This window comes from Vanellus vanellus, assembly GCF_965231255.1.
Source record: "Vanellus vanellus genome assembly, chromosome: 14".
In the NCBI taxonomy this organism is placed as follows: Eukaryota; Metazoa; Chordata; class Aves; order Charadriiformes; family Charadriidae; genus Vanellus; species Vanellus vanellus.
The window spans coordinates 2,743,988-2,754,911 of NC_138919.1; the positions used below are offsets into that span (position 1 = coordinate 2,743,988).

The 10,924-nt window shown below is 65.1% G+C and overlaps 1 protein-coding gene across 1 annotated transcript; it reads left to right on the forward strand.

Moving 5' to 3' along the window:
- Positions 1–1,200: 1,200 nt before the first annotated feature.
- On the forward strand, positions 1,201–9,414 carry TFAP4 (transcription factor AP-4). Its single transcript, XM_082490640.1, has 7 exons — positions 1,201–1,391; positions 5,489–5,654; positions 6,191–6,289; positions 6,665–6,835; positions 7,115–7,252; positions 8,799–8,957; positions 9,076–9,414. Exons 1-7 carry the CDS (start codon positions 1,303–1,305, stop codon positions 9,268–9,270), a joined length of 1,017 nt encoding a protein of 338 aa, XP_082346766.1. The 5' UTR covers positions 1,201–1,302; the 3' UTR covers positions 9,271–9,414.
- Positions 9,415–10,924: the final 1,510 nt, after the last annotated feature.

Sequence of the window (10,924 nt, forward strand, 5' to 3'; positions counted from 1 at the left end):
AGGATAGGATGTGATGGGTGTGGGATGGGGTCAGGACAGGTCAGGATAGGATAGGACGGGATGGGGATGGGATGGGATGGGATGGGATGGGATGGGATGGGATGGGATGGGATGGGATGGGATGGGATGGGATGGGATGGGGACAGGGCTGGATGGAATGGGTTGGAGTCAGGACAGGATAGGATAGGATGAGATGGGACAAGATAGGTCAGTATGAGATGGGGTAGGGTAGGGTAGGTAGGATGAGGGATAGGGCAGGATGGGATGGGATGAGGCAGGAGGGATGAGGATAGGATGTGACAGGTATGGGATGGGGTCAGGACAGGTCAGGATAGGATAGGATGGCATGGGGATGGGATGGAATGGGGACAGACGAGGCCATGGTAGGATAGGATTGGATGGGGACAGGGCTGGATGGGATGGCTTGGGGTCAGGACAGGATAGGATAGGATGGGATAGGGTAGGATAGGATTGTATGGGGACAGGGCAAGATGGGATGCAATGTGATGGGAGGGGATGGGATAGGGTAGGATAGGATAGGGTAGGATAGGATAGGATAGGATGGGATAGGGTAGGGTAGGATAGGATAGGATAGGATAGGATAGGATAGGATAGGATAGGGACAGGGCAGGACAGGGACAGGGCAGGATGGGATGGGGTCAGGACAGGTTGGGAATAGGATGGGCTGAGAAGAGGATGGGATAGGATGGGGCAGGGCTAGGGCAGGATGGGATGGGATGAGGTAGGATGGGATGAGGACAGGATGTGACGGGGCCGGGATGGGGACAAGCTTGGCTGGGGCAGGGTAGGATAGGATGGGGACGGTGCTGGATGGGGTGAGGACAGGATGGGATGGGGGCAAGACAGGTCAGGATGGGATAGCATAGGGTAGGATAGGATGGGATAGGGCAGGCTACCATGGGGTGGGATGGGGCCAGGGCAGCGCAGAGCGGCGACAACCCGGGTCAGGCCGGGCCGGGTCGGACCGAGCCGGGTCGGGACAAGCAGCCACCCCCCACCCCCTCCTCCCCCCCCTCCCCGGGAGCCCCCCTCGGGGGGCGGTGGGGGCCGGCTCCCTCCGCCGCCCTTTGTTTACATGGGCCGGTGGCGGGCGGAGGCGGCGCCGCCGGGGGCGGGGGGAGGCGGCGGGCGGGCGGGCGGGCGGGAGCCGCCGCGCTCGCACCAGCTGTTTCCCGCCTTGAGCCGCAGGCAGAGGCCGCCGGAGCCGGAGCCACCGGAGCCGAGCCCGGCCGTTTCCCCCTCCCCTCCCCTCCCCTCCCCTCTCCTCTCCCGGGACACGGCATGGAGTACTTCATGGTACCGGCCCAGAAGGTGCCCTCCCTGCAGCACTTCAGGAAATCCGAGAAGGAGGTCATCGGCGGGCTCTGCAGGTGGGGGGGCGCCGGGGAACCCCGCCTTGGGGAGCGCGCGTGTGTGTGTGTGTGTGTAGAGGGGGGGAGAAAAATAAATATGGCGTTTTTAGGGTGGTTTAAGGGGATGGGGGGGGGTGGTGGGGGGAAGCGCGGCCGCCGCAGCCCCACCGCCCGCACGTGGTCCCGACCGCGCACATGGGGCCGAGCGGCCACGCGTGGCCCGGGGGGAGGGGGGGGGAGGGAAGGCGCCGCCCGCCCATCATCGTGTGTCCCCCCCCTCTCCCGCCGTGGGTGGGTTTTTGGAGGGGGGGGGTGGGTGGTGTGTTTAAAGGAGTACTGTTGGGGGGGGCTCCGGCGGGGTGTGCGCGGAGCGTTGTGGGGGGGGTGGGGTGTGTGTATGTGTGTTTACTGCCGGGCCTGGCCGTGACTCTGCAGCCCTCCCGGAGGAGGCGGGTCGTGGCCGGGGTTGCCGGGACATGTAGTGCGGGGAGGCGGCGGCACAAAGCCCGGGGACACGGGGCCGGGGAAGCCACGGCGGATCGGGGACACCCCCCCCCCCCCCCCCCCGCCACCTCCCCCCCAGGCCGGGGATGGGGCCGGAGCCACGGGGCTGCTCCGAGCCGGCGTGGGCCTGGCGGCGAGGCGGTGGAAAATAAACGGGGGAGGCGGCCTCGCCACGCGTGGAGGGTGGCACAAGGCCCCGCGGAGCGGCCCTCGGTGCTCCGGGACCCGTGGGGCGGCACAAGGCCCCCCCCAGGCCGTGGGGTGGGCCTGAGCGGCCCGGGCCTGCCGCGCCTGGGGGGCGGCCCGGGCACCGAGGGGCCTGTGGGGTCCCTTTGTGGTCCCTCTGTAGTCCCTGTGGGGCAGTTCAGACCTGTGGGGTCCCTGTGGGGCAGCTCAGGCCCGTGGGGTCCCTGTGGGGTCCCTTTGTGGTCCTTCTGTAGTCCCTGTGGGGCAGCTCAGGCCCGCGGGGTCCCTCTGTGATCCCTGTGGGGCAGCTTAGTCCCATGGGGTCCCTGTGGGGCAGCTCAGGCTCATGGGGTCCCTGTGGGTTTCCTATGGGGCAGCTCAGGCCTGTAGGGTCCTTCTGTGGTCCCTGCGGGGCAGCTCAGGCCCGTGGGGTCCCTGTGGGTTTCCTATGGGGCAGCTCAGGCCCATGGGGTCCCTCTGTGATCCCTGTGGGGCAGCTCAGGCCCATGGGGTCCCTGTGGGGCAGCTCAGGCCCGTGGGGTCCCTGTGGGTTTCCTATGGGGCAGCTCAGGCCTGTAGGGTCCTTCTGTGGTCCCTGCGGGGCAGCTCAGGCCCGTGGGGTCCCTGTGGGTTTCCTATGGGGCAGCTCAGGCCTGTGGGGTCCCTCTGTGGTCCCTGTGGGGCAGCTCAGGCCTGTGGGTTTCCTATGGGGCAGCTCAGGCCTGTGGGGTCCCTGTGGGTTTCCTATGGGGCAGCTCAGGCCTGTGGGGCAGCCTACAGTGGCCAGGCCCCACTACACGTGTGGGGCAGCCCATACCCCACCGTGGGGCAGCCCTGCCCCAGCCCACACGCTCCCCGCCGGGGCCAGTCCGGGGGGACCCCACAGCTCTGCCCCATCTCCCCGCTGCCCCACGGGCTCACCTGGGGTAAGGGGTGCTCAGAGGGTGCCCACACCTGAGGCCCCTGGAGGGAGATGCAGCTGTGGGGCAGGGTCTACCCCAGCTTCACTGGGTTCCCCCACATAAGTCGCTGTGGGTGGCTATGGCCCATCGTGGGCCCGTGGCCTGGGTGGGAGGGCAACCGTGTGGGGCAGGCAAACATGGCTGTCCTGCCGGGGCTATGCGGCCCCACACTCGCCCCAGGTGTGGAGCAGAGCTCTGGGGGAGCCTTGCTGCCTTTCCACCGCCCCGAGCTCTGGGGTGCTCTGCCTGGAGCTCCAGGAGCTTGGGGACACCCTGCCTGTGAACTTGGGGACGCCCTGCCTGCAGGCTTAGCGATGCCCTTCGAGCTGGGGGATGCCCTTTGCGAAAGCTCGGGGATACCCTGCCTGTGTCCTCAGGGACACCCTGTCTATGACCTCAAAGGAGCGGCTCCGTCACTCCCCTGGGTTTGTTTCCCTCGAGGACCAGGCGAGCGTGACGTGCCCACCACACTGCTGTTGCCGCTGTGGCGGGATGGACCAAATTCTATTTCCCTGACCCAAACCCCGCAGCTCCGGCACGGGGCTGGGGGCACCCCAGGGGCTTTTCTGCTGTGCCGGTGGGCTCCGGTGGGTGCCATCTGCTCCCCCTGCCTCTGTCCTGCCCCGTCCTTGGCAGTGCCGGGTGCCAGGTCAGCTTCTGAATCTGTGGTTTCTTCTCGCCCTCTCCGTACGTAGCTGTCACTTCTTGGGTTTCTTCCCAGGAAGAGCAGCCGGGGCAGGTTGCGAGAGGTCTGCCGGCGAGGAAGCAGGCTCTTCCTCCTTCCCCGGTATTTAAGAAACCGCTTCCGTGCTGCCCGGTCCTGGGCCTCTCCGTCCCATTCCCCTTGCGTGGCCACAGCTGGCAGTCGGACATCCCGGCATGGCAACCTCCCATGCCCCACCAGACATCGGTGCCTCAGGGGACGGAGCCTGCCCGTACAAAGGGGATGGCGTCCCCAAGACCCTGGAGTTTTGGCATGTTTTGGGGCTGAGTTTGGGGCTGGGTTTTGGCAGGAGCAGGGGGGCCGGTGATGGCCACCACCGGATGGGACCCCTGTGCTTCCATCCCTCTGGGGTGAGCTGGGATCCTTCCCTGTCCTTCTGGGCTGAGCTGGGATCCTTCCTTGTTTCCCTGGGATGCACTGGGATCCTTTCCCATCCTTCTGGGTTGAGCTGGGATCCGGTGACCTGGGAGCCTCTGGTCGCTGCCTGGGCACACGGCAGTGCTGCGAGCAGGGCTTGGCTTTACCGCATAGACCCCTGGGCTCCCAAACCTCCATGGTTCCTCCATGGCCTTGCTGGGACAGCAGGAAGCCAGGCTTTGCTTTCCACCCCGGTGTTGGCAAGGCGTTGCGTAGGACAGTCTCGTCTCCCCATCCCGGAGCCGCTGGGCACCAGGGTGGGAGCCGAAGCCTGTCTTATCTCGCCTCGTGCCGGCAGCCTGGCTCTTGTGTTTAGTCTTCAGTGCCTCGCCGTATCCCCGGCACCGGTGCCTGACGTGCGGCTGGTGGGTGCTGGGTGCTTGCGTACACCCCAGAGAGAGCCGCCACTGGCAGCAGCGGGCAGCTGAGATGGCCAGCGGGGTGGCAGGGGCTATTGGTCACATTGGTTTGGCATAACGGGCAGCTATCGCCCTGGCCCTTGGCTTATTAACTAATTGCCGGTGCTGGCCACTGCCTGGAGGGCTCGCCATTCCCGTGATCCAAAACCCTTGCCAGGACTCAGTCACACTGCTCCCTGGGCTGTCTCGGGGAAGAAGCGGGCTGTGGGCGAAGAAGCTGGACGCCCACGGCGGTGGGCTTTGCTCGGGTGCCCTGGACCTACACACGGGTGTTGGCTTTGGCCGGCCAAAGCCCCCCTCGCCGCCATCCCGGCTTGCTGCCGGCAGCGTCGCCGGCTCCGGGAAGCATTTCCCGGCCCATCTGCGGGGCGAGGGCGCGAGGAGGAGGCGGCGGCAGGAAGCAGGCGGGAGCTGTGGCTTGGGGTGGGACGGGGGCTTCTCTGCTGGGAGCTGTCATCTGGAAGCCATCAGCGGGGCGGGAGGGAGGGAGCCGCCTTCTCGGGGCCACACACGCCGGCTGGCCCCACGGGGACCCAGCCGGCCGGCCCACAGCCTCCCTTCGCCCACCCGGGGGTCCCCACCGTGCCCTGCCTTCCCCTGGGCTCCCCTCGCCCAGGGTTGCCATGGGCACTGGCGTTGGGCAGCCCATGTCTGAGCTCAGCGGGGCCGGGGGGGCTGCAGCAGGGCTGCCGTTCATGCATGTCCCAGAGCTTTGGATATGGGGCTGGAGAAACCCACCCACCCGCTTTTGTGCTCGCCAGCGCCGCAGCCATCGTCCCCTCCGTGTTTCCCGTCCCTTTGGTGGCTCGGCATTGTGATTGCAAAGTGAGGGGGGACACGGCGGGGGGGAGCCGGTGGCAGGGGTGCAGCCCCCTCCTGCCTAACCCCGTGCCTCTCTCGCAGCTTGGCCAACATCCCGTTGACTCCGGAGACCCAGCGGGACCAGGAGCGTCGGATACGCAGGGAAATCGCCAACAGCAACGAGAGGCGGCGGATGCAGAGCATCAATGCTGGCTTCCAGTCTCTGAAAACCCTCATCCCACACACGGACGGGGAGAAGCTCAGCAAGGTGAGCGGGATGTCACCGAGGCCACAGCGACACGGGGTGCAGATGCTGGTCCTGCACATGGAGGTTTTTGTCATTGCCTGTCAGGCAGGACAGGGCTGTGAGAGTGATTAGGGTTGTTTGCATATATTAATCCACCGATGGAGGTCTCTCCTGGGGAGGTTTCCTCGGTGGGAGTGGGCGTGCATCGCAAACCTGATGTCCTGGCATGGGTTGGGTGCGTGTGACAGCACCTCACGCCCCAGGAGCAGGGTGGTGTGCGTCTGGGTGACGAGGTGGCCCTGCTGTGGAGGGGAGCGGGGTGAAGAGGCGACGCTTGGCAGCCGGTCGGGTTCCCGAGATGGGTAAACTGGGGGTTCACCATGGTGGAAATCCCAGGGGAGACCTGGGGGTGAAGCAGACCCTTGGATGGAGATGCCGGGGCCAGGCAAGGAGCGGTGCTGCTGCCTCCTGGGCAGGGAGGGAGTTGGCAGGAGGGTGGCTCCGGGGGTCGCCAGAGTCTCTCCTGTCTCAGTGTCCCCCTCCCGGCTCTCCCACAGGCGGCCATTCTCCAGCAGACGGCCGAGTACATCTTCTCCTTGGAGCAGGAGAAGACTCGGCTACTGCAGCAGAACACCCAGCTCAAGCGGTTCATCCAGGTAGTGCCTACCTGCATGCCCCAGGGACGGGATGGGATGGGAGGGGAAGGGACAGCCCAGTGGCGGGTACGGCCCGGTGGCAGCTCCGGCTCTGTGATGGTCCGGTTCAACCGCCTGGGGTGTCACGGCGTGAGAGGTGGGTTTGCACAAGGCTGGGGGTGTGAGGACCAGGAGGGTGGGCAAGCGCAGGGTGCCGGAGCCCATCCAACCCTAGACGTTGACCCCATGTGCTCCCGTTGTCCCCAGGGAGTCCCTTCCCTGCAGGGAGCTGTGTTTGGGGGTGGCCGAGGGGTTGGCGTCACCCAGACGTGGTCTGGATGTGGGGGAGAGCATCAGGGCCGGTCCCCATCCCCTGACACCACGTCCCTGTGGCAGGAGTTCAGCGGCTCCTCCCCGAAACGGCGACGGGCGGAGGACAAAGACGAGGGGATCGGCTCACCGGACATCTGGGAAGACGAGAAAGCTGAGGATCTGCGGCGGGAGATGATCGAGCTCCGGCAGCAGCTGGACAAGGAGCGCTCGGTCCGCATGATGCTGGAGGAGCAGGTGAGGCCACACGGGGCCGGATCCGGCTGCGGCGCTGTGCGGCACCGCGTTGTCTGTGCCCGGGGCGGGCTCGCCCTCTAGCGGGCTCTGCTGCGGCCATGCTGGAGCCCCCGGGGACACCGGCACTGCCGCCGCCATGTAAGGTGGTCATCTGCTCTGACCACCTCCACTCCACGCTTGGCTCTGCTGTGCCCACCCCACGGGGACGCTGCCCGCTGGGGATTGGGAGGTGCCATGCTGGGCTCTCCATCGACGTGTCGGGGCTCTCTCGGCCGGCAGGTTCGCTCCCTGGAGGCCCACATGTACCCCGAGAAGCTGAAGGTGATCGCTCAGCAAGTGCAGCTCCAGCAGCAGCAGGAGCAGGTGAGGTTGCTGCACCAGGAGAAGCTCGAGCGCGAGCAGCAGATCCGAACCCAGGTGAGTGTGCGGATGCCGCCCCAGCCCACCCTGGCCGTAGCCCACCCATGGGGACACCCCGGCAGCCTCTCACCCCCCGAGCGGTGCAGCCGGGCGCACGGGCGGTGAAATACAGGAGGTCAGGGGGGTTCAGTGATCTGCTTGGCAGCTCCTGTCCCTTAGGACTGGCTGGGATGGATAGTGGTGTCCCGGCAAAGCTCTCACCTGTGGGGAATTGGGAAAGGGTCGGCACACAGCCCCCCACCTCCCCAGTGCTCAGGGGGGCTGCCCTCATGGGCACCCCGTGTTTGGGGGGGGGGGGGGGGGATCGTGGCTTGGACTGTGCCGCAGAGGCTTCCAAGCGGCTCTGTTCTCCAGCATGGTGGGCTTTGTACGGGGAAGGTCGCTTTCTGGCGGGCGGGGGTTCAGCTTGGCGCGTGGAAGCCAACTGCTTTCCGAGGCTGTGCCGGGAGGTGCTGGATGCAGCCACCCCCGACATTCCCCCCCACCGTGGCAGTGTGTCCCTCCCCACTGGGCTCTCCCTGCTGGGCACGGGTGGAGAGCAGCTCCTGTTCCGGTGAGCTGTGGTCCCGCTCCGGCTCCCACCCGGCACATTTCCTCACCCTCTGGCGATGACCGGGCATCCGTCCCATCCGCGGGCGATGCCAGCAGTCACGACGGCACCACCGCCAGCGGCTGATGCAGCTCACGCTCCCCACACCGGAGCGGGTGGTTTGCGGCAGCGTGGAGGCCAACCCCGTCTCAGGGGGTTCACCTCTCACAGGGTGACTCCCAGTTTTGGGGAATCCCCAAATCGCTCCCTGCCACCCGCCGGGCTGGGAAAGGAGAGCGGGCGAGCCAGCAGGCAGCTCTGCCGGGGGACTGCGGGGACGGGAGTCTTCAGCCTCATCCCTCGGCACAGTCGGGTTTGCCAACGGTGGGGGGAGCCTTCCACCAGCCTGGTGCAGTGAGGAGGCGAGCGTGGGTGCCGGCACCCGGTCCTTGCCTTCCTCGCTGCTGCCCTCGAGCTCAGCCCCGGCACACGCCGGCATGGGGAGCTTCAAAGGGAGGGAGAAAAACCAGCTTCCTCCCTCCTTTGGCTTCCGCGGAGCTGCGTCCCCGCAGGATCCCTGCTGGCCACCTCCCGGGGAAGTTCAGACTATTTTTAGGTGAACTCTCCTTAGCCTCCCTGCTAGGGCGGATCTTCCCATCCTCTGTGTTAACGAGGATCTCCGAGGGGTGCGGCGGGTTCCCAGCTGCGCAGATCCGGGCGATGGGAGGGTTGGCACTTGTCTCTCCTGGCTTAAAAGCCCAGATATTTCCCGCTTTGGGATACGGGGAATCCTTCACGTTCTGCTCTGCCAAAGTTAAGGTGACGGCGGCTTTTAGCTGGCATCCTCTCACGTCCGTCCGGGATGGGTGAACCGGAGCAGCTGAGCCGCTGCTTCAGCTTTTACGAGCTCTCAAAGGAGTTTGGGCTCCACAAGCAAGGGTGATGCTCTCCCCGACGCCGCTGTGCCCAGGTCTCTGCTGACCGGGGGCTTTTTTTTTTGGCTTCTCTCCCCAGCTCCTGCCATCACACGCTCCCCCAGCGCCCACCCACCACCCCACCGTGATCGTTCCAGCGCCGCCTCCCTCCCATCACGTCACCGTGGTCACCATGGGCCCGTCCTCGGTCATCAACACAGTCTCCACGTCCCGGCAAAACCTGGACACCATCGTTCAGGTAAGGAGAGGACCGGGGAGGACGGCAGTGGGGTGGAGGAGTCCCTTAAACCTCCTCCCGGGTGCATGGGAGCGGGGGACGACATGATGTCCTGATGGGGGGTGGTTGCCCTCGGCAGGCGATCCAGCACATCGAGGGGACGCAGGAGAAGCAGCTGCAGGAAGAGGAGCAGAGACGCGCCGTCATCGTGACGCCGGCGCGTGCCTGCCCCGAGCCCTCCGCCTCCGACACCGCCTCCGACACCGAAGGCAACGACAGTGACTCCATGGACCAGAGCAAAGAAGAACCCTCGGGGGACGGGGAACTGCCCTGACACCCCCCGGCTGGCAGCCGGGGAGGGGAGCCGGGGCAGGGGGGGGGAAACGTCGGAGAATATGCTGAAATTTTTAAAAAATACAACGCGATTTGGGTCTCTTTTATGACCTTTTTCCAATACTGTAAAGCAGAGCGCTAGAAGCAGGCAAAGGTCACCCTTCAGCTCTCGGGGGGGCGGCTCGGGGGGGGTGGGGGGGTGGGCGCTCGAGGGCAGCCACAGCGGGACACGGGGGGTGCTCGGGGCGCAGTGGGACAGCGGCGGGGGGGGCATTAGGGACTGGGGGGGGCAGCAATTGCAGCCCCCCCCCCCCCCCTTTTATCAACCCCCCGCCGACGACCCATGGGGAATCCTGCCAAGCCAGCAGCAGCCCTGGTGTTTCCGATGGCGTTCCTTTGGGATGGGGGCTTCGGTTGGGATCTTAATTTGGTTTTTCCTCCTCTTTTGTGTTGTTTTTTTTTTGTTTTTTTTTTTTTGTTGTTGTTTAATTAAATGTTCGTTTTTAAGCAGGGGGGAGATGCCAAGTGACACAGCAGCAAACGCGGGACGGGCACCCCCCTGCTTCGGGGTACAACCGGCCCCACCGGTGTGGGGCAGGGAAAACCCCTTTGGAGAGCAAAAAAAATCCTGGGATTATACCATCGGAGCCCAGGCAGGAGGGCTGGCATGTGCCACCCCCCCTCCCCGGTGTTTCCAACACCCACCTCCTCGGCACGGGAATGGCAGTTTGGGGGCTGATTTTACGTTCCCATCCCCGTCCCCCCCATCCCGCTCCCATCCCTCCTTTAAGCACTTAATCCGGTTCGCGGGGTCCGTCAGCTCCAAAGAGCTTTTCTATTTCGTGATTGTGTCGCTTGGGTCTGTCATGGTGGGCGGAGGGGGGGGTGGGGGGTGTCCCCATTTTGTGCGTGTGTCCCCCCCCCCCCCCCCCTCACCCCCGCCACCCCCCGCCCAGCTGTAGGGTTTTAGGCCAGTCGTGTGTAGATCCTCGGTGGTATTTGGTAGGTTCCCCCCCCCCCCCCCCCCGCAGCTGTTTCTCGGTTCCTTTCCCTTTTTTTTTTTTTTGTTGGTTTTTTTTTTTTTTGTATTTTTTTTACGATTTTCAGGTCTTTGTGTTGATTGAGAAGCTATTCTATTTTGTTAAGAAAGTTGGAAAAAAAAAAAAGAGGCTCGTGCCTTTGTAAAGAAACAAAATAAAGTTTGTACTTGGTTTTTTAGAAGCTCGGTCCCGGCTTTAACGTTTGTTGGGGGGGAGGGATGGGGACAGGGACGGGGCACACCGGGTCCCTTTTTGGGGGGTACCTGGGGCTCGTGGGGAGGGCAGGGGAGTGCTGCCTGCATTGGGAACCGCGGGCGGGAGGGGAAGGCAGAAGGATGCTGGCCCCAGCGAGGTTTCCCGCTGAGCGGCCGGGCTATATTTAAAGGCTCAGCCTTGCCAGCGCTGCCCACACGTGCTACGAGCGCGTCGGGGCTCAGCTCGCCGCGGAGATGGAGGCGGGGGGCAGTCTGGGACTGGTTTTAGTGAGGCTGCTCAACTGGTGGGGAGACTGGGGGTCAGGCTTCGCGTCCCCCCTGCCCCGGGGATGGCACTGGTGGTGTCCCAGGACAGGGGTGTCCCTATGGCTTGGGGGGGGGGTGGTCACTGATCTCTTTG